General features: G+C 33.1%; 1 protein-coding gene and 1 long non-coding RNA gene across 2 annotated transcripts in view; both read right to left on the reverse strand.

Annotated features, from left to right (window-relative positions):
• Positions 1 to 3,325: 3,325 nt before the first annotated feature.
• The window catches only part of LOC133197017 (angiotensin-converting enzyme-like), a 35,023-nt gene continuing 13,826 nt past the window's right edge, over positions 3,326 to 24,522 (reverse strand). The window contains exons 14-25 of the mRNA XM_061332860.1: positions 13,467 to 13,580; positions 12,913 to 13,026; positions 12,442 to 12,537; positions 10,845 to 10,958; positions 10,302 to 10,412; positions 9,785 to 9,880; positions 6,920 to 7,033; positions 6,160 to 6,255; positions 5,787 to 5,900; positions 5,383 to 5,478; positions 4,919 to 5,062; positions 3,326 to 3,476 (exon numbers count right to left, since the gene is read on the reverse strand). Coding sequence (XP_061188844.1) covers positions 3,326 to 3,476; positions 4,919 to 5,062; positions 5,383 to 5,478; positions 5,787 to 5,900; positions 6,160 to 6,255; positions 6,920 to 7,033; positions 9,785 to 9,880; positions 10,302 to 10,412; positions 10,845 to 10,958; positions 12,442 to 12,537; positions 12,913 to 13,026; positions 13,467 to 13,580 — 1,360 coding nt within the window. The remainder of the gene's footprint in view (positions 3,477 to 4,918; positions 5,063 to 5,382; positions 5,479 to 5,786; positions 5,901 to 6,159; positions 6,256 to 6,919; positions 7,034 to 9,784; positions 9,881 to 10,301; positions 10,413 to 10,844; positions 10,959 to 12,441; positions 12,538 to 12,912; positions 13,027 to 13,466; positions 13,581 to 24,522) is intronic.
• Positions 13,467 to 16,535, reverse strand: LOC133190467 (uncharacterized). The gene is made up of 3 exons (XR_009721592.1): positions 16,456 to 16,535; positions 15,453 to 15,548; positions 13,467 to 13,580 (listed from the first exon to the last, which is right to left on the reverse strand). It is a non-coding gene; the product is annotated as an uncharacterized LOC133190467 (long non-coding RNA).

Below are 24,522 nucleotides of genomic sequence, written 5' to 3' on the forward strand. Positions count from 1 at the left end.
GGCAAAATTTTGTTCATGTTCCTATTTGTTGTTGCCTAATGGTTACATCCTCGCAAACCACAGTTACGAAGTTGTCAAAAAAATATTTTCCATGTAAGAGATATTTTATGGACAGAAAATTGAAATGCACTTGCAATAGCTTAATTTTTCAAAATATCTAGTCCTTTTATCCACGAGTATTCAATGGCAAAATAATATTCAAATCGCATCACATATGTTTATGAAGAGCAAGCCAGCATTCAAACTTCTGATAACAGGTGCTTATACTAATATTTATCTATGTAACACAAACTTGACAAACTTTAACTTTCAGTGATAACAAGATGGATTATTTTCTCGTAAAAATAGCTAAACAAGAAGTTTGAATGGTACAAGTAGCGTGCAAAATGCTGACTTCATACAAGAAAGAATATAGCCCTATAACATCAACTGATTTGTCAGTAGCCTTCCTCATAAAAATTGATCATATTCAGAACATGCTCTTGTATGCCAAATCACTTGGGACCCGGTCAAACAGCATTTCAGGTGATAGTCTGATATTACTACATAAATAGAGGAAAGTGACGACAGAAATGCTGAAGCCATCCAGTTTGTCATATAGTTGTTAATTTGCCATTATTAACGTCTGTAGTCTCCAAATATGAAATGAATGTCACAGTCTGCTTTGTCTTTTATTTTGAGTTCACTGGAATCTATCTATCTACGAGGGTTGTCCCAGAAATACGCGAACATTTTCAATATCTTTTGTTTCACTAATACTATAAAGTTAAAAATTGGCATACATCGTGATCAACATTTTTTGAATAATGCATAAAAATTTCAATGAATTATCTCTATAAATAACATTTCCCTCTCAGTTAAATGAATCATACAAATCAGCTGTCGTCGCAACACACGACGACGTCAAAACGAAGCTCGTGGCTTTTGTGAATTTGTTCTGGAAATGTGCTTCTGATAAAATTTGTTTAAGCATAAATTGGGAATGTATTTAATTTTCTTACATTTACCAAGTTATAAATCTCAAATACTAGTGTTACCAAAAGATTGCGGAATACATTCTTTTAATAGACAATTTCTCAATCCCGATAATAAACCTAACAGTTCGCATTGTTTAATTAACGGCGGACTTCACACAGGCCTATGACGTCCAGCTCCTGACTTTTAGTTTGTCTTCATTTTTGTTGGTCTACAAAACTCCTCTTGTATCAGATAACTAGTCAAGCCATCCTCAAACCTCTTCAACTAGATTTATATTTCTTTTTTCCATCGTTAACATCTCTTTTATCGTATGGACAGGAGTAATATCCCGCTCAACAAAGTACTACTTAATAATTTGGTGCTCCACATTATCACCAAACGTCACCATTTTTGACAATATCTAATTAAAAGTGTTTTGGTATATAACGTCATATATTTGTCATTAATGATGTCAACTTGATGAATTTTTATACACGAGTACACCAGATCAAAGAGTATTTATGGAGGTAAATTTTGTGACATTATATTTACGTATAGCTTGGTAATAAAGAAAGCTTCATTGACAATGCTACTTTTAAGAGTCAAACAATTGCCGTGCGCCGACCACCGATATTTAACACCCTTTAAATGCTGTTTTATATACTTATGACAGCACAAGCCTAAAACATTTTGTCAAATAAGCGAAAATATCAATTTCCAACAACGTGCAACAAATTATTAGTTTTGGTCGAATAGTTTCTGAAATATTCAAAAAGCTCGCGTTTTTCTGGGACAACCCTCGTATCTATCTATCTATACATCTTTCTTTCCTTCTTTCTTAAAGGAACCCAAACTTAAGCTAGTCAATTTCTAAAGAACTAGGTATATTAAGAGTCAATTTGTGCACCCTTATGTTCAACATTTTTAACGTGATACAGCTATGTTAAATTGAATTTTATTTTGTAGATAAAGAGTTTATATGAAAGATATTTTCAATAGATTCATCTCATTTATATTCACACACTAGTTGTAAATGACGTCAGAAATTATACTATTAATTGCAACCCAATCAAAATAAGACAAAAATGTGCCTTTTTCTTCACATTTTTCCTTGTTGAAACATAGGGCGGATCTTTGAACAAGGAATATTTTTTGTCAGTAATGTCTTGGACAGATACATATCTTTGGTGTAAAAATAAAATGTTCAAGTTTGTGCTAAATATTTTCTGGAAGAAAAACTGCTTGATAATAAGCAATTATACGAAATTTACTTCAATATTTGTTTGTTGTTTAACCTCCCTCTCGAGAATTTTTCCCTCATATGGAGATGATCTGGCGATCATCAGAGGTTGACATTCATCAACTCTGCCAAGATACTAATTTACAATTATTTTGTAAAATATAGTTTGTGTACAATATTTCTGATAATTTATTTGAAATATTGCTAAGAGTACAGTTCATCAACTTTCAATGTTGTATCAAATGTAGGAAAACCTAAAAAAGAACACAGAAACATAAAAAAAAAAATCCAAAACAGGCTTCTCTCATCTACAAAATAAAGAAAAATATATATACAATAAAAGTGATAGTAAAACCATTGTTTACAATTTACAATAAATATCAATTTATAAAATAGCAAATGTATCAAATAAAATAACATACTTAGGGGTGATGGCCGCTGTCATGATGACAAGCGCAATGGCCATTATGACATTCAGCAACTTGGTTTTCGGCGCATGTGCAGTCAGCAGGGGATGTACATTGTTCTTTTTCTCTTTTTCCGGTACTGAAAAAATGTATCAATTTTGAGGATACAGTGCTATTGCCTTACGAATACAGTCACGCAAAACAAGGCTTCTCTATATTGAATTTAAATGGAATCAAGAATCGTCTACACATGATATATATCAAGACCGTGATTCATTACATTATTTTTAGTTTTTTTTTTAACTTCATTTAGCATGATGGAGTAAGACCACCAGGAAGTTCATTCGGAAATATTTTCAAAATGTGAGAGATTATTCATATACACATGTATTTAAAATTTAACTGAAAGAGTTGTGCTAAGATAAAATTTCAGCAACATTGAGAATTTGCAACGAAATATATATAGGACGTTAACAGTATTGAAAGATCACTGGTGTCGTGTGATAAATATAAATTTGCTAAAGATAAAATTTTAAAAATGAAACAGAATTCGGAATGAGACTCAGGATTGTTTAATACAGTGTAAATGATACTAAGATTATGATGTACAGAATGGTGAGATTAGGTGTAAAGCTAGGATTACGAGAACTCAGGAGTTAAAGAATTTTAAGATTTAGTGAAAAGGATACTGACATTCATTTGTGAGAAAAAAAAACGTGACTCACGGATGATGTGGTGGGTTGTGATTTCCGTTGTCATGGTGACCATCGTGGTGACAGTGGCACATACCGTTGTCACAACTGGCCACTTCATGATCTCCTGTGCATGTGCAGTCGTCAGTTGTTACGCAAGAGGTAGTCTGGCGTTTTCCTCTTTCAATTAAATAACAAATTTAGCTTTCATCACTTAGCTTTTCTTTAAAGATAATTACAATTTGATAAATGGCATTTTTAGAAACATTTGAATATAAATCTTTTGAAATTCGTTGGGTACTAATTGCTCTCGTTATTGGCAGACCTGGTGTTGTAATCAGAGGAAGCAGAATTTATTTTAAAAAACTTCTACATGAAAAGAAGAAGTCTCTTGTTGTGGCACTCAATTCCACATTTAGAAATATCGACGACATTTTATCAGATAATAATATACAGTTTCATTCCTGATTCAAAATATTCCAATGAACAAGAAATAAAAGACACCACATTCTGACACATCTTGGACATTTAACTAGAGACATTGATGGCAAGCTGACAACTTTATAATAAACGTGATTATTTCGAATTTTCTATCGTCAATTTTCCTTACTGTACACAGGGTTGTTTTCGTCCCGTGTTATTTTCGCCCTTTCACACTTGCAAACAACATTGCCCCGTTTTAAATTCGCCCAGTCACAGATCTGTTTACAAATTGTATTGTGTTCTTTGAAATCACCTCGTTTCAAATTTCCCCAGCTGTTAGTAGGGCGAAAGGGGCATTAATAAAACGAGAGCGAATATTTCCCTGTATACAGTATTTATGTAGCAATATACCACCTGTATATGGAGTTCATGTCTCCCATTTGGTACGATACGCAAGAGCATGTTCTTGTACGAACAATTTCTAAAACGAGGCAGGCTATTGACACATAAGTTGATGTCAATCAGTTGAGGATATCAGCAATCTCGTTTCAAATCAACATTTCGCAAATTCTATGGTCGATACAATGACCTAGTTTACAAATACAATCTGTCATTAAGTCGAATGTTTACTGTGACGTCTTTCAATTATCAGATGTTGTGCAGGAGGTAGTCTGGCGCTTTCCTCTTTCAATTTAAGCAATACATTTAGCTTTCATCACTGATTTACAGCTAAGATATTCATAGATAATTATAAATGGCATTTTAGAAATCTCTGAATGAAAAACGTGAATATCAAGAAAGGTAAAGGATTTCATAAACCTGTAAAGAATACGAATTTTTGTTAGGACTAAAGAGACCCCTGGAAACACCAGAGGTAGGATAGTGTGCCAAGGAGGATTACGCATCCCCTGTCAACTGATCACACCCACCGTGAGCCCTCTGTATTGATAAGGGTAAGGGAGTAATCCCTAGTCAAAGTCAGTGTAAAAATGGCCCAACAATTGATATATAATATGTCAGACATACCACTCTATGATAGGTTGTAAATACCTTGTAGTGCATTTACTAATTTTCCTATTTATATTTCACACACATTGTTAACATATGGAAAAGATGCAAAAAATGAATGAAAGGAACTCAGGGTGAAGTGTAGAATTTTAAGATATATTAAAGAATGTTAGTGAAAAAAAGGGACTCACGGATGATGGGGTGGGTTGTGGTTTCCGTTGTCGTGGTGGGGATCATGGTGACAGTGGCACATTCCGTTTTCACAACTGGCCACTTCATGATCTCCAGTGCATGTGCAGTCGTCAGTTGTTACACAAGAGGTAGTCTGACGTTTTCTTTATTAATTAAAAATAACACGATCAAATTTCATCATTGTTTCCTGCGAAGTTATTCTTAAATGTCATTACAATTTTGTCTTTGTGTAAATACCTCTTTTGACTTTAATTTTAAAATTGCCTACCTGTAAATGTACTTAATTGAATGAATTGAAAAATTTAATTAATTTGGCTTACGGATGATGGCCGCCATCGTGGTGGCATGAACAGTCCTCTTTACTCAAAACTATTATATCATTCATTAGACCGACTAGAGTTATCATAACCATATATTTTTCATTCGATTTATCTGCAACACATACTTCAGAGTCTAATCTCACCCGTTGTGTCCACAATCACAGTGTCCATTTGAGTTACAAACTCCTGTCTGTCCGTCAGGACATGTGCACTGGTGGCCATTATGACAAAGTGCACGTCTGAAAAATCAACACCAATTACTAAAAGTAATACATTGGAATCAAAACTGGTTCTTAAAACGACTATACACTAGTTATTATACTTTCGTGTTGTCATTTACTTTGCTGATATACTAAAGAAATTTAAACATATAATTTAGTTTTAACACCCAATTGCTGTTAACTCATTCAAAAAAGATCATTTCAATATTACAACTAACATTTTTTAAACGTTTTCATTGTTGCCTTTGTGACAACACCTTTCCCAACTTTTATTTTAAGGGAGTGTATTCAAACTTTAAAGTATTTGACTAATGGATATGGCTTACGGATGATGACCACCATCATGGTGACATGAACAGTGTCCATGGTGACAGGCAGCAACCTGATTATCAGCACATGTACAGTCAGCAGCGGTTGTGCATGAGGCTACTTGTCTTTTCCTATCCAAAAAATATTTAGTAAAATAGAAAATTTAAGTAATTTGTAAGGAAATAAACTGTTAATTTTGAACCGAAATAGGTAGAAGAAATAATAGCCGTGATGATAGCAGACACAGCATCCATCAGCTCAGAAATCAAGTCCTTGAATATTGCAATAAACCTATGATTTTGATTCTCTTTTCTTCGTCCCACTTAATAAACATTTAAAAGATTCCTTATAAATTGTTATATGTAAACATACTTCAAAATCTAATCTTACCCGTTGTGTCCACAGTCACAGTGTCCATTTGAGTTACAAACACCTGTCTGTCCGTCAGGACATGTGCACTGGTGGCCATTATGACAAAGAGCACGTCTGAATACAACACAAATTAACAACATTAGTACATGTACATTAGTACATTGCATTGGAATCAGAACTGATTCGACATTGACTATCGTTACGTACGGATGATGACCGCTATCATGATGGCATGTGCAGTGTCCATGGTGACAAGCAGCAACCTGGTTGCTTGCGCATGATGTGCAATCAGCATCTGTTGTACATTGACTAGTCTGTTGTCGTTTTCTTCATTTACAAGAAAATTTTAAAAATCGATCAGCTTTCATTACTCATTTGCTTCTGTGTTATTTGCAAATAACCCTACCAATTTTGTAAATGACATCTTCTACGGAGGAATTATTTTAATTCGGGAGGGGGGTCAACGTTCATAGGCAATAAACTTTTTATTGGTTTTGGGGGACATGGTTGTGTGGTTACTCCGTATTTACAGAAGACTGAATGAATTGTTATTTCGAGAAAATTTGTTTGTGAGATGTAAATTCTTGAGTACGGGGGCCCAAGAATTAAATCAACAAACAATGCCCCCCGAACAATAATGATTCAACAGTCAACTTTTCAATAATAGTATATAACTTTGTTGCAATTCTAATTTCCTTTAATTTCAAAAATTGCATAGCTACCCATCACAAAAATTGTTTGAAATCTCAAAAGAATTTGATACTTAATAATGGCTTACGGATGGTGACCACCATCATGGTGACATGAACAGTGTCCATGGTGACAGGCAGCAACCTGGTTATCAGCACAGGTACAGTCAGCAGCGGTTGTGCATGAGGCTACTTGTCTTTTTCTATCGCAAAATAATAATAAGGTAAAATGAAAAACATTAAAAATATATAATTTGTAAGGACAAAACACTGGAATTTTTGGCTTAGGTAAAAGAAATAATTGTTGTGATGAAGGCACACCACTGTATCCACGTTAACAACTGGTTGTGCATTGCAACAGACTTTTGCTTTTGCAGATCATTTTGCTTCTGTTTTTCTAAGAAATTCCTTGTATGAATTACTTCGATGTCTTGAGGTTATAATTTTTCAAACGAAATCCCTTAATCCCTTAATCTTTTATATTTGAGTGCTTCAATACTGCATGATCTTGGTTTATAATGAAATAATCTATTTATACAAATCTTTTGCTGTCAATGATCTCTGCATAATATTTAATTACTTGCTAACTCATTGGTTGAAGTCTGTCCTCTGAATGAAGACATGATACGCATAAAAAACGAATTTCTTTGTGGAATAATTGTAAATATTTATCAATTTGATGTTAGATGCACTAAACTCCTGTCCAGATACAGGATTTCAAGTTATCGATAAAAAATGTTTTGTTTCCTTAGAGTGGATCTCTTTTCTCATATTGTTGGCAATTAATGATTTTTTTTTTACCAAATAAATAAATTAAGCATAGAAAAGGCCTCAAACTGTACATTCTGTGAGAAAAAGAACAAATCGAGGGTCGTATGTGTCCTAGAATACTACTAGTTTTTTCTCTCACAGAATGGACAATTTGAGGCCTTTCTCCTATTTAAAACACTACTTTCTTTGTTACGAGAATTAAGGGGGAAAATAGAAAACTGGTATCGTAGTAAGAATTTGTCAGATGACAAGTTCATTGTTTACAAAATAGACAGTCACAAGTAATCTAGGAACTTCGACCTGAAATCAAAGAAAACGGTATTATATCTTGAACAAAACTGTGTCTTAGCGAATTCAAAAAGGGGTAAAATTGTTTGCAGATGTGAAAGGGCGGAAATAAGCCTGTATACAGTATGTCAGCAACAATCGACCCCCTCTCTACTAACATTTCATGAAGGAATATAAGTTTCTACTGGCTCATATATTAATTCATCATTAGTTGTACCTTGGCTAGGATGGGGTGTCCTCTTAACACAAAATATCAGAACTTAAATCGCGTCTGCTCTGTTGTTCTCGTAAAACAATTAATATGAAATCACCATTTCTCTTAATTGCAAATCAGATATCTATTAAATAAATCAGATTCTACTCTCACCCGTTGTGTCCACAGTCACAGTGTCCATTTGAGTTACAAACACCTGTCTGTCCGTCAGGACATGGGCACTGGTGGCCATTATGACAAAGAGCACGTCTGAAAAATCAACACAAAATTTCAAAAGTAGTCCATTACATTGGAATCAGAACTGATTCGAAAATGACTATACATATGATGACTATTATCATGATGACATGTGCAGTGTCCATGGTGACAGCAGCAACCTGGTTGCTTGCACATGTTGTGTAATTAGCATAAGTTTTATATTGGCTAGCCTGTTCACTTTTCGTTACAAACAAAATGAATAAAACAAAATAATACTGAATTAGCTTTGATGTGAATTGTTCTTAATGTTACTCAAGGGATCGTTATGATTTGATAAAAGACATTTTATAACCTTTTAAAATTTTGTACAAATACCTTTCCTTGTTTTTAAAATTGCTTGCCTAACCTAAAATAAGTTCCTTAAAATCAACAAAGTATTTGATCAGTGATTATGACTTACGGATGATGACCACTATCATGGTGACATGAACAGTGACCATGGTGACAGGCAGCTACCTGGTTATCAGCACATGTACAGTCTGCAGCGGTTGTGCATGATGCTACTTGTCTTTTTCTATCATAAAATAATTGTAAGATTAAAATGAAAATAAAATCATTTTTTTTATTACTTGCTTTCTTTTTTGTTGAAAGGTCTGTCATCTGTATGAAGACATGATACGCATAATTAACGAATTTCTGTGTGGTACATTTTAAAATATTCATCAGTTTGTTGTTAGAAGAAATATGGAGATAACGAGCAGTATTCAAGCTTTAAAATCCATTCAAATGCACCAAAGTCCGGTCCAGATCCAGGATTTCATATTATCGATAAAAATGTTTTTTCCTTCTTTTTTTTTTTTTTTTTCGCAAAGAGAAGATCTTTATTTACCATAATGTTGACAATGAGTAGTTTTTTAACAAATGTTTAAAGTAAAAAAAAAAACCCATATGGAACCAGTTTTACAAAGTAAGGAAGAAATACCTTTTTTTCACCTAATGCACTTCTACATACCTTATATAGCTACACCGCATTTTGGTATATTTGCAATCCGTTCAATGAGTGACCATGGTGGCCTTGAATAATTATCTCATGTCTCTGTCTCTATTATTGCCAAGTGAACTAAGTAACTTTATTGAACCCAGAAATAGAACAAATTTTCCAACAGATATAATCATTCGATTTCAAACAAGTCATCAACTTGATCCTGAACCACAATCGTATGATCAGATGAAATTAAAGTACTATGTCAGCAATAATTGACCTCGTTTCTATTAACATTTAATAAAGGAATATAAGTTACTGCTGGCTCATATATTAAGTTATCATAAGTTGTACCTTAGCTAGGTTGAGGTGTGCTCTTAACATAAAATATCAGAATTTAAATCACGTCTGTTCTACTGTATGCTTAACAATTAATAAATCACCATTTCTCTTAACTCTAAATCAGTTATCAATAACATAAATTTCAGATTCTACTCTTACCCGTTGTTTCCACAGTCGCAGTGTCCATTTGAGTTACAAACACCTGTCTGTCCGTCAGGACATGTGCACTGGTGGCCATTATGACAAAGAGCACGTCTGAAAAATCAACACTAAATTTTCAAAAGAAGTTCATTACACTGGAATCAGAACAACAGAAATTATTCACTTATTACGTACGGATGATGACCGCTGTCATGATGACATGTGCAGTGTCCATGGTGACAAGCAGCAACCTGGTTGCTGGCGCATGATGTACAATCAGCATCAGTTGTACATTGGCTAGCCTGTTGGCGTTTTCTTTATTAAGAAAATGAATGAAAAAATAAGCTTTAATGACCGAATTGCTTTTAAATTTTACAAAAAAGGTTCGTTATCATTTTGTAAAAGGCATTTTAATAACCTTAAAAAATATGTCTTCGCGTAAAAATATCTGATATTAGTTTTTAAAATTGCTTGCCTAAACTACAAATAAGTTGGTTAAAACCTACAAAGAACTTGATGAATGATAATGTCTTACGGGTGATGACCACTATCATGGTGGCATGAACAGTGTCCATGGTGACAGGCAGCAACCTGGTTATCAGCACATGTACAGTCAGCAGCGGTTGTGCATGAAGCTACTTGTCTTCTATCACAAGAATAATTATAAGGTAAAATAAAAAAAAATTAAATAATTTTATTACTTGCTTTCTTATTGGTCGAAAAGATGGCCCTCTGTATGAATGCATGAGACAATTACATGTAACGAAAGTAGTACATTACACTGGAATCTCAACTGATACTAAAATGTTTATTCACATATTACTGGCCTGTCGTAAACTTTGTAAAAAAAAAATAATGGAATTTTAGCATGTGATTTAGATTCAACACCCATGTGCTGTGATGTTATTCAAAAATGATAATCTAAATTTTATAAATAATATTTTTAAACCTTTAAATGAATCTCTTTATGACAAAATACCTTTCCCAACTTTTTTAAATTAAATTGACTACCTACACTTCACTGATATTTACGAGTGAATTCAAACTTTAAAGTATTTGATCGATGAATATGACTTACGGGTGATGACCACTATCATGGTGGCATGAACAGTGTCCATGGTGACAGGCAGCAACCTGGTTATCAGCACATGTACAGTCAGCAGCGGTTGTGCATGAGGCTACTTGTCTTTTCCTATCAGAAAAATATTTAGTAACATAGTAAAGTTTTAGTAATTTGTAAGGATATTAAACTGAGAATTTTGAAACAGGTAAAAAAGAGAATTGTTGTGATGATGGCATACACAGTATCCATGTTATCAGATCAGCAATTAGGTCTTTGAACATTGCAACAGACTTATCATTTTGATTCTCTTTTTTTAAATTCACTTAATTATTTTTTTAAAAAAGAATTTAATATGTTGACGGTGCGACCGTTGGGGCGAGCGCATTGTTCACTTCATTTTAAAATCCGCCTCTTCAAACCGCACGAGACATTTGGAACGTCTAGACTGTGAGGTCACACGACGTCGTATATTGCTGCATTTCCATGAAAACGAAGTTTGAAAAATGCAAAAAAAAATTTGACAAAGAACGGTTAAAGCTGCTTAGACACAGATTGTCTGTATAATATCACAACTTATATGTTGCTATAGCATTTCACACGAAAAAAAATCAAAAACTTATTTAATCTGGAAATTATTGAAACTACGAATTTCGGGAGATGTTTGATTAACACATCCTTGCACTTTCGCAATTTTTAACTTTATCCTTAATACTTAAGAAAAGTAGCAATTTTGTTGTGTATTAATGAATGATATTACATCTATAATCCAGAAAATTCTAAGTAAAAATGTGCAAAAGCAAAACCCACTCACTTAAGCATTGTCAGCCCGTGCTCAGTGTTGTTTCGTTGTGTACAGAGTTTAACAAATCGAATACACCCGTGAAACGTAAACTGTTTTTGTAAACAGGGCACGAGCTCTGTTGTTGTTACTGTTTTCGTTTCACCGGGTGTGTTCAATTGTTAAACTCTGCACACACCACTGAGCACGGACTGACAATACTGGTGAGAGAATTTTGCTTTCTACATTTCTACTCTGAAATTTCTGCATTATAGTTTTAATATTTTTCATTAATAAACAACAAAATTGTTACTTTTCTAAAGTAATAAGGATAAAGTTAAAATTTGTGAAAGTGCAAGGAAATATCAAACGCGTACAGAAATTCAAAGTTTCAATAACTTCCAGATAAAATAAGATTTTTATCAAATTTTCATATGAAATGCTATAGCAACATATAAGTCATGAAATTATACAGAAAATTTGAGTAAATATTAACTTCAAATCTGTGTCTAAGTACCTTAATTTAATATACCATCTGTATGCAATATCCATTAAATTAAGGTGAGTTTATTTTTTTTTTTATGAATTTTTAGTTGTTCTTATCACGTAAAACGAAGTTAGCAGCGAGAACAACAAGCAATGCATTGTGGGTCCAGAATTACTGCGGAAAAAATTCTATTGAATGAATGTGCAGTTGTCCGACTTTTCTCTTCGCCCAGGCATTGTCGTTAGAGCTCGCAGTCGAGCGCCGCTTCGCACCGCTCGCTGCGCTTGCTATAACCATATCCATTACAAATAGTAATCTGTGACACATATTTCGGAATCTAATCTCACCCGTTGTTTCCACAGTCACAGTGTCCATTTGAATTACATACACCCGTCTGTCCGTCAGGGCATGTGCATTGGTGGCCATTATGGCAAAGAGCACGTCTGAAAAATCAACACGAAATATTGTAATGTAGAACATTAACTGGAATTAAATTTCGTTCTAAAATAATTACACTTATTATGTACGGGTGTGCAGCATCCATTGTGACAAGCAGCAACCTGGTTGCTGGCATGGCACATGTGCAGTCCGCCTACTGGCGTTTTCTTTATTGACGAAATAAATCGAAATCTTTTGATGATATGTTGCTTAATTATTTGCAAATAATCCTCAAAACTTTGTAAATGGCTTTTTATAAACTATTTAATGTCTGTCTTGGTGGCAAAACTTCTTTCGACTTGAATTTTAAAAATTGCCTAACTTACTATCCACAAAGTGCTTAAAATCTACGAAATTTTTGACGAATGATAATAGCTTACGGATGATGACCACCATCATGGTGACATGAACAGTGTCCATGGTGACAGGCAGCAACCTGGTTATCAGCACATGTACAGTCAGCAGCGGTTGTGCATGATGCTACTTGTCTTTTCCTATCACAAAAATAATAATAAGGTAAAATGAAAAAAAAAATTAAATAATTTTTATTACTTGCTTTCTTATTGGTTGAAAAGTTCGCCCTCTGTATGAATGCATGAGACAATTACATGTAACGAAAGTAGTACATTACACTGGAATCTCAACTGATACTAAAATGTTTATTCACATATTACTGGCCTGTCGTATACTTTCTCAAAAAAAAAAAATGGAATTTTAGCATGTGATTTAGATTCAACATCCATGTGCTGTGATGTTATTCAAAAATGATAATCTAAATTTTATAAATAATATTTTTAAACCTTTAAATGAATCTCTTTAAGGCAAATTACCTTTCCAAACTTTCTTTTTTTTTATTAAGTTGACTACCTACACTTCACTGATATTTACGAGTGAATTCAAACTTTAAAGTATTTGATCGATGAATATGACTTACGGGTGATGACCACTATCATGGTGGCATGAACAGTGTCCATGGTGACAGGCAGCAACCTGGTTATCAGCACATGTACAGTCAGCAGCGGTTGTGCAAGAGGCTACTTGTCTTTTCCTATATAATAATTTAATGTTAAATTAAAAAATAAATAATTTGTAAATACATTGATCAAATAAGATGGGTTAAAGAGAGAATTATTGTGATGATAACCAGTATCAATGCTGGCAACCTAGCAATCTGGTCATTAGAGCATTGCAACAAGCTCTTTCTCATTTCTTCCACATTTTCTATTTTTAGTAGAAAACTAATTTTTTAAATACTTTTATTTGATAAACCTTGATGTATTAACGGCCATGTTTTATATATTCAAACGAAATCTCTTTAACATTTTATTGAAATGATTATGTATAGGTAAATGTAAATCATCATATAATCTGCCACACATTCTGTTTACAGTGAAAGATCACGTCCTTATACTTTTTCAACACCTTGCTTTCTGATTTGCTGAAAGAGGTCTTCCTCAGTTAGAAGACATGATATGCATATAAATGAATTTCTCTGTGGTTCTTTTTTAAAACCACAATTTGTTTAAGTACTTCAAGATTTTAAATTATTCTGATCTATGATAGATTTCAAATAATCCATTCTTATACAAGCCCCGATTATTACGGGAAAAATCCTTTTGTGAACAAACTTTTATTATATAATCAATAGAGCCCCGTCCTAATACCAGAACCCCTGACAATGGGGTCATGAATATAACAATTTTAAAAGACGCATCATTGGTTATCATAACTATAAACTTAGTTTCTATCAAATCAATAAAGCCCCGCCCTAACACAAAAAAACCTGTATCCAGAGGTCATGAATTTCACAATTTTAAAAGAGACATCTTTGCTCATTATAAATATGAACTTAATACCTAGAAACAAACAAAACGTTTTTAATTCAATACATTTCAAAATATAATCAATAGAGCGCCCTCCCCTCCTTAAGCAACCCAACTCTTTATCCGGGGGCCATAATAATTTTGGAAGAGGCATCCTTGCTCATTACCGTGCACTTACTTTGTTTGCTGAGTACCCAAGAGCAGAAAAGAGGATTTTCGAAGAATTAGTGGATTTAATCTTTATATAATCAATAGAGCCCCACCCTAACACCAGAACCCCTGACCCAGGTGTCATGATTGGAATAATTTTTGAAGATGCACCCATGCAAATCATTACCACACACTTTGTTTGTATGTTAATCATACAGGAGTAGAGAAGAGGATTTTCAAAGAATCAATGCATTTTCTTTGCATGATCAATAGAGCCCCACCCTTACTCCAGAACTCATGACCCTGGAGCAATGAATTTCACAATTTTGATAAAGGACTAATTGTTTGTTAAAATCATGCCAACAGTTTTAGTGTTTGCTGTCCATTAATAAGAGAAGAAGATTTTTAAGAATTCCGCTAATCCCCCCCACCACCACCCCACCCCCCCCCCACCCCCCATGTAGATGCTCTACACCAAAATCGATTGTAATTGGTTCAGCGGTTTATGAGAAGAAGCTGAAAATAAAACAGAGAGTAATACGTGTACGTCACCTGAGTGACTCATGTGACCTCAAACGTTCATTATAATCTGAATATCTCGAATCATCTTAACATAGCATCTATTGACAAATCAAGCATATAAAGTGTGTCTGATTTTTTTTCCCCAAAAGTATATGATACAATATTAAATTAATCAGGAACGAATGACTTTTGTTCATGTTTTGCACACTTTCAGAATTCATATAGCTACACGTCATGTTGGGATATTTGAAATGCCAATGGTATTAGAAATCTTAAGTGTGCAACAAATACGAAGTGCCTAAAGGCCTTCACTTCATTTCAAAATTATGAGTTACCCATTAATTAACCATAATCAATCATCAATTGTGCACTAATTTACCATCTACCTTAAATATCAGTTATTTAAAACAAATTTCTAATCTCACCCGTTGTGTCCACAATCACAGTGTCCATTTGAGTTACAAACACCTGTCTGTCCGTCAGGACATGTGCACTGGTGACCATTATGACAAAGTGCACGTCTGAAAAATCAACATGAAATTTTCAAATGTAGCACGTGTAGTCAGCATTTGTTGTACACTGAAACAAAATGATATTAAACTTCAGTAAAATTCGTTTTAGTTACTTCCATTCATATTTGATATATATCCCGTGAGCTTGAATTACAAGATACCACAGATTCTGACATATCTGTTTCATATTTAGATATTTTACTAGAAAAAGACGTTAATGGTAACCTAACAACAAAGATGTATGATAAACGTGATGACTTTAACTTTTCAATCGTTAACTTCCCTTACTTATGTAGCAATATACCCTTATCACCTGCATATGGAGTTTATGTCTCTCAGTTGATTCGATACGCAAGAGCATGCTCTACGTATGAACAATATCTAAAACGGGACAAGCTATTGACAAACAAGTTGACGAAACAAGGGTATCAACAGACTCGTTTGAAGTCAACTTTTCGCAAGTTTTTCGGTCGATTCAATGCAATGACCTTGTCAACACATACAACCTATTATTGAGTCAAATGCTGACTGACGTTTTTCATACTAATTGTTAGGCCATTATTTATACACTAAACTGTCTGCGGATTTTTCCGGTTTTTGTTTCCCGATCATGACAAGGAGCACGCGGCGGGTGTGACCGGTCGGCAGGGGATGCTCACTCCTCCATGGCACCTGATCCCACCTCTAAATTTTGAGGTCCGTGGTTGCTCTGCTCCAAATTTGTATCGTTTTATTGGACTTTCGAGATTGAATACTGATCGTTACCTTCATATTTCATTATGATTAATAATGAGGAAAAACATACATTTTAACTTATAAAAATAATAAGTTTAGAAATGTAAAATAAACTGTTTATGCAAATATGTTGGAATCAAATCTTGGCTAAAATGGCTGTACAATTGAAGTTGGAACTTACGGGTGATGACCACTATCATGGTGACATGAACAGTGTCCATGGTGACAGGCAGCAACCTGGTTATCAGCACAGGTACAGTCAGCAGCGGTTGTGCATGAGGCTACTTGTCTTTTTCTATCGCAAAATAATTATAAGGTAAAATGAAAAATTTTAAATAATTAATTTGTAATGACAATGCATTGAGAATATAAGCTATGTAACAGACAGAATTATTGTGAAGACGGAATGCACATTTTCAAAGATGGCAACCCAGAAACTGGCCATTAGGGCCTTGCAACAATCTTATATTACTTTTCTTTGATTAACTATGATGTCTTGAGGGCGATGTCTTATTCAAACAAAATCTCTTCACATCGGATTGGGAACAAACTTTGTACACATTTTTTCAATGAAATATATGGAGATAACGAACAGTATTCAAGCTCAGAAGTCCATTAAACTTTACAAAATAGGTGCAGAGCAAACACGAACCTCCAAAACATCAGAGATGGGATCAAACGAATTTAATATTATTAGACAATTGTTGATTATGAGAAAAATGTTTTTATAAGTTGAATATTCTCAAATAAACTTAAAATAGCATCTTTCGACAAATCAGACAAATAAAGTATGCCTGATTGTTTTCCCTAAAATATAAATTAGAGAAATATGATACAACTTTAGAATAACGATGAACAAATGCCTTTTATTCATGTTTTGCATACTTTCAGAACTCATATAGCTACACCTCATGTTAAATATTTGCAATCTGTTGCATAAATATATATATATATATATATATATATATATATATATATATATACATTGTATATATATAATTCTATATTCATAAAATTTTTACAAATATATATTTATAAAATTCTACAATGATGGTGAACGAACCCAAACACAGAAGAATATATCCATAAGATAAGATAAAAAAGGATTTTACTCTATTTTATTCTTTGTGATTAATTTGTGTGTGAGGGTGAGTGTATGTGTGCACTTTCCTGCATTTAATAGCCTTCATGCATTGTAATCAAAAAGAAAATACCCATAGAAACATTTATTGGTTAATACTGAGAAAAAATCATGAACTTTTAATAGGATAAATGCTGACTTGGTTGAGAAATGTTAACTAAAATGTTCATAAAAATATGTTGGAATCAAATCTTGGCTAAAATCGCTGTACATTTTGAAATTACAACTTACGGGTGATGTCCGCTATCGTGATGACATGTGCAGTGTCCATGGTGACAAGCAGCAACCTGGTTGCTTGCGCATGATGTGCAATCAGCATCTGTTGTACATTGGCTGGCCTGCTGTCGTTTACTTTGTTCAAAAAAGTAAATCAAAGTAATGGTTTAACATTGACTTGGTTTATACTATTTTGTATTTGATGTTTTTATTGCTTTTGTTTATGTTATTTTTTTTAAATTCTAGCTTCTGTTGCCCATTTTTTATTATTCATTATTCATACTTTTAATCTTTTTCATAATTTTTCATAAACCGAGTCATATACTTCTTGAAATCAAGGTAAACCTCATTCTAATGCTGCAAAGAAAAGAAATCTTAAATCTAACATCATATATATATATATATATATATATATATATATATATATATATATATATATATATATATATATATATATATATATATATATTGGTTGGTCATCTAACGAAATATGATTTATTACGATAAACAGTGGAAAAAAAAACATCAAAAGCTGGTGATGTAAAATTTAATACGGAAAAAGTGATAGTTTTTTGAGAGAAGGGCGAGATTTCTGTCATTAAAATTAATCATGAGGACAACTGTTAGTATCGAGTGTGTAAAGAGTTTTACTAGGCATGAAAGCGATCCACTTATAACAGCCAAAAAATGTTTTACTCTATCACTAGAAAGAAAATCAATTCTGTCTTTTTATTTGGATGTTTTAACAAAAATGATATTCACTTTTCACTTTTGCTCTTTGGCTAGACAAATGAAGATGTCTACTGGGCATGTTAAAAATAGCGAGTAAGTACCAATATAATGTCTAAAGCAGGGAGCCGGGCTTTGTCCTGTTGAAAATAGCATCATGACCTTCTAGACTTGGAGGTTCTAGTTACATCCCTAGCTGTTTAACGATTTATGAATTTAGTAATGACTGTCGTCACTTTCGTGAAAATATATTTTTAAAAAAATCCTGTCCCAATCGTGAAATACATTTTATATCCAAATACAAAACATTGAATATCTTCTAGTTATTCTGCACTTTCAATACAGATTACGTCATCAAAGATCTGTTCGAAAACCAATATCAAGTATCGGACGGGCTTGAAAATAAAAGACTTAAATTACAGATCAAAACGAAAAAAACAATTAAAATATTAATTAATCTGATTATATTTAAATATACTGAGAAATATTGAGGTACCATTCATGTATTAAACATTTCTTGACTTTATAAGTTTAAAAGGACCTAAAATTGGTTCTTTTTAATTCTGATGAAAGAGGTACATATTTTAGCAAACATTCTTTTAATATATACCGGTATATTTTTGAAATGCAAAAACAAAACACATGTAAGCTTACATATTACTGGAATATTTTAAATATATGATAGATAGAACATATAACACTTTTTCAGAGGGCATATATATATATAGAGAGAGAGAGAGAAGTACAATATAAGATTGGGATAAGGTGTTACCTCACACTGGCGATTGCCAACCCTGAAACAAAAGGAAAAATATCAATGAAGCGTATCAACTTTCAAATATACGAATTAGATATAATTACCTTGTTTTGGTAAGTTTTGGCAATAGAAATTTATTCCTCCAAAAAATGAAATAATATAGTTCTTAAATACGGGTAAAAATTCTTTGTCAACAGTGCACTAGTGAGAAATATTCCAGCAATTTGACTTCTACGAAACCATTTAAATATTTCAAGTAAAATCAAGAATCTACAGTACTTATAAAGCATTGGAAAAATCTTGCATCAGTCAATATACAAACCTGCAAAAGCTACGACTGCAATGATCTGATAAATCCTCATGGTTACTATCATTAACAACAAAGATTATACCTAGAATACGCTTAAATATGATTTGTATCGTGTCGTCCTTCTATCGTGATAAGCCAAAGACCTTGTTTCCTAAACTGTCTGGCCAATTCTTCATGAAAAAGACAGCATTCTGGGTTAAAGTACGGAAGTAACAGTCAGCTGGATAAAATAGTTTTATTTTATTTACAAGAATAGGTTAGGTACACACATGTAAAAACACACACTAGAGAGAGAGAGAGAGAGAGAGTTTAATGAACCATTGTGTCTTTAATGTTATTTATCATATAGTTGAGCGTTAGTATTACTATTTTCTTCAATTGTTTTAATTGAAAAGAGACTGTTGAGAATTCTAATAAATTATTACGTGTGACACAAAACTAAAAGTATTCTAAAGTATCAGAAACGCAGTATCGATTTGAGGGGGGGGGGGATAAAAACTTGACAACTTGCCTGAAAAATCTTTTACAAGCAAAAAAAAAAGGAGGGGGTCGTAGAATCCTTTTGACAAGAAAAAAAGGTCGAAATTTTTAAACAAGAAAAATAAATAAATAGGCCTACATAAACATTGGAGGATGAAAAGTGGGGGGGGGGCTGTCCTTTCAATATACATTTTTATACTAAATTAAAGGTAAAACATTACGTTACTGAGTATACTAGGTCATTGAAATATTTTACAATACCTTTTCAAACTAACCAAACAACCTCGACCAAGAATTCAAGGTTCAAGACCGTGCAAGTCAATTGATAAGCAAATTGCGTGTCGGTTTCCACACTCTCCCTAAGAGCTCGTTCTAATAGTTCATACGGTCTCATCAGAACGTACATGCTGTCCCACAGTAGAATTCGAACCGCGACGTTACTCCGCGACACTAGAACGAAACATTTTAACCACTACGCCGATGGTGACTTTGGTGACTTGTTACGGTTCACCAGAAACTTGAGTTTAAAAAAATTCAAAAAGCAACAAAAAGGAAATTATACTTTGTTCGAAAATATATGCAAGACACCTAACATAATTATATGCGGAGAACTGATGCTACAATGTTAGATACTGCCACAATCTCCAACATGGAAAAATAAATTGATAATTTTTTGCTCACGTGAGCTGAAAGCTCAAGTGAGCTTTTCTGATCACATTTTGTCTGTAGTCCGTCTGTCTGTCTGTCTGTCTGTCTGTCTGTCTAGCTGTCTGTCCGTCTGTCTGTAAACTTTTCACATTTTCCACTTCTTCTCCAGAACCACTGAGCCAATTTAAACCAAACTTGCCACAAAGCATCCTTGGGTGAAGGGGGTTCAAGTTTGTTCAAATGAAGGGCCACGTCCTTTTCCAAGGGGAGATAATTAAGAATTTGTGAAAATTTAGTGTCATCTTTTAAAAATCTTCTTCTCAAGAACCATTGGGCCAGAAAAGTTGAAACTAATGTGAAACCTTCATTACATAGTGTAGATTCAAATTTGTTCAAATCATGCCCGGGGGTAGGGTGGGGCCACAATGGGGGATCAAAGTTTTACATAGGAATATATAGGAATTTGTTTTAGAAATCTTCTTCTCAAAAACAACAAAGCCACAATTAGTCATATTGATATGGAATCATCCTCAGGTAGTGTAGATTCAAGTTTATTCAATTCATGACCCCCGGGGGTAGGGTGGGGCTACAATTGGGGATCAAAGTTTTACATAGGAATATATAGAAAAAAAATCTTTAAAAATCTTCTTCTCAAGAACAACAAAGCCACAATTAGTCATATTGATATGGAATCATCCTCAGGTAGGTAGTGTAGATTCAAGTTTGTTCAAATCATGACCCTGGGTGGGGCCACAATGGGGGATCAAAGTTTTACATAGGAATATATAGGGAAAATCTTTAAATATCTTTTCAAGAACACGAAAGCCATGATTAGTCATATTGATATGGAAGCATCCCCAAGTATTGTAGATTCAAATTTGTTCAAGGCATCCTCCAGTAGTAGGGTGGGGCCATAATGGGGAATCAAGTTTTACAAAAGAACATATGTAGGAAATATCTTTAAAAATCTTCTTCTCAAGAACAACAAAGCCATGATTAGTCATATTGATATGGAAACATCCTCAGGTAGTGTACATTCAAGTTTGTTCAAATCAAGACCCCCCCCCCCCCCCGGGTAGGGTGACTGACATCTTTAAAATTCAATTTTAAAGAACAGCAAAACCATGTTTAGTTATATGAATATAGAAGCATCCTCAGAAGGTTTATATTCAATTTCATTCAAAACATGGCACCTGGGGGTAGGGTATGCCTAGAACAGGCGATCAAAGCTTTACATATGAATATATAGGAGAAGAAATCTGCTGACGAATAACAGCAGGGTCATATTGACTCAGGTGAGCGTTGTGGCCCATGGGCCTCTTGTTTTTATATCTATTATCTTTAGAAGGGGTTACTTGTATTATATATATAAAGTTCACCACTATGGTTGTGTTTTGTTTTGTATGCTCTACAGACATGTAAGTTAATTGAAAACGGTGTTGTATTGATGATTATTTTTGTTATAAAATAATGCACGTGATTACTAGCTGATTCTAGTGTTTTAAATATGTATCGCTCTTAAAAGAGTCAGGGCCCCGTTTTACAAAAGAACTTACGACTAAGACCAAAAATTAAGTTCATTGTAAAATTTTGCAAAATTAATGATTCTGTTCAAATTTGCTAGCGTAAAAAAATCTTTCAACACTCCTTTTAAAAAGATTAAAACCATTTTAAGTTTAGTGTAAATTAGAAAGTTATGAGCAGAATTAAATTTTGGTCTTAGTCGTAAGTTCTTTTGTAAAACGGGCCCCAGATTCTTCGATGTGGTGGTAAACACAGGCACTTGTTTGTACCCCATTGTTTAAAAATAACACAAGGCATCTAACTCCGAATTACATTTTGTACATGAACTCCGTCTTTCCCCAGAATCACGGTCATTTATGCTTTCAGAGAAAATGCACGGGCAAACTGTTTACCATTCTCTTCTACAATAATTTATCTACAAAACCATATGTGGCATGCTTGTCTTCATTTTCTTTTATCTACAAAAACGTCAAAACTCTGCCCTCCGACTGGAAAATTTGTCTTGGATAAGTGCTATGTACTTATCTTAGACAGAGACCAAAAAATCACTGGGTTTAAAAATACAATTATCAATCTTTTTAAAAATATTGCAGTGAATTAATGTATTTTTTTTTTTCGGTTTATTTTCCTTAAAAAATTATAGTTTTTCAATGTTATTTTAGGAACAATTTTAGCCAATCAAGAACCAACTACCCGGAGAAAATTAATTGCTAACGTACCACTTGTTTTTTTTTTTTATTTTAATTTGAACATTTGCCTGATCGGTACTAGTATATATAATATGCTCTCTTTTCCAATACATTGGGATTAACAAATGTCGTGTGTCGTGACAAGACCCTTAAACGACCTTCTTGCACTGCGCGCCGTTTTTGCCGATAGGAAGTTAGTGATTACCGATTGTGGTCCTTGAGGTTGCGAGAGAAGCAGTCTCTCGGTTAAATCAGCCGCATACGGTGTAACTTTTTTTTCGGATTTTTTAATTAGTACAAACATAAAGAACACAGTGTCAAACACCAAGAAAAAAAAGTAGAAATTTTTTCCTGCAAATAAGAATGAACACATTTTTAATTTTTTCTATGAAATGGTTAAGATTCGGTTAACATTGTAGTTATTTATCAATTAAGAAATTAAATTTTTTTTTATTTAAGTAACATATTAATATATATCAAATACATCATAAATAAGTTTTGAAAAGTATAATATCAATTTTCTTTGCTGGTGCGTTAGCAATTGATATGCCGTCAGAGATGAGTACATGTATACAAGGCACTTCGTGACTAGTGTGAGCAATTTTAAGTCGGCGAGCAGAGTCTGTACACTCTTTACAGAGATAAAAGAAAGTAAAGACAAGTATGACACATATATAGTACTGTAAATAAATTATATCGTAGAAAAAAGAAAGTAAAGACAAGTATGACACATATATAGTACTGTAAATAAATTATATCGTAGAAAAAAGAAAGTAAAGACAAGTATGACACATATATAGTACTGTAAATAAATTATATCGTAGAAAAAAGAAAGTAAAGACAAGTATGACACATATATAGTACTGTAAATAAATTATATCGTAGAAAAAAGAAAGTAAAGACAAGTATGACACATATATAGTACTGTAAATAAATTATATCGTAGAAAAAAGAAAGTAAAGACAAGTATGACACATATATAGTACTGTAAATAAATTATATCGTAGAAAAAAGAAAGTAAAGACGAGTATGACACATATATAGTACTGTAAATAAATTATATCGTAGAAAAAAGAAAGTAAAGACGAGTATGACACATATATAGTACTGTAAATAAATTATATCGTAGAAAAAAGAAAGTAAAGACGAGTATGACACATATATAGTACTGTAAATAAATTATATCGTAGAAAAAAGAAAGTAAAGACGAGTATGACACATATATAGTACTGTAAATAAATTATATCGTAGAAAAAAGAAAGTAAAGACAAGTATGACACATATATAGTACTGTAAATAAATTATATCGTAGAAAAAAGAAAGTAAAGACAAGTATGACACATATATAGTACTGTAAATAAATTATATCGTAGAAAAAAGAAAGTAAAGACAAGTGTGACACATACATAGTACTGTAAATAAATTATATCGTAGAAAAAAGAAAGTAAAGACAAGTATGACACATATATAGTACTGTAAATAAATTATATCGTAGAAAAAAGAAAGTAAAGACGAGTATGACACATACATAGTACTGTAAATAAATTATATCCTAGAAAAAAGCTAATAAGCAGTTTGCCAGTGCATTAAATGAATTAAGAAATAGTTCCGGTAAGCTTAGTTAGAATAATCTGTGTTTGGAGACAAGCCCTCACCGTATCCGTAGGACATTTATCAAATTAACGATAAAACATTCTATCTACTGTAAGCTCAGTAAATAACTTAATCATCATTGTTAAGATTTCTACCACACT

This window comes from Saccostrea echinata, unplaced genomic scaffold (assembly GCF_033153115.1).
Source record: "Saccostrea echinata isolate AGI-Se365-2 ecotype Australia unplaced genomic scaffold, CSIRO_AGI_Sech_v1 ptg000001l, whole genome shotgun sequence".
Lineage (NCBI taxonomy): Eukaryota > Metazoa > Mollusca > Bivalvia > Ostreida > Ostreidae > Saccostrea > Saccostrea echinata.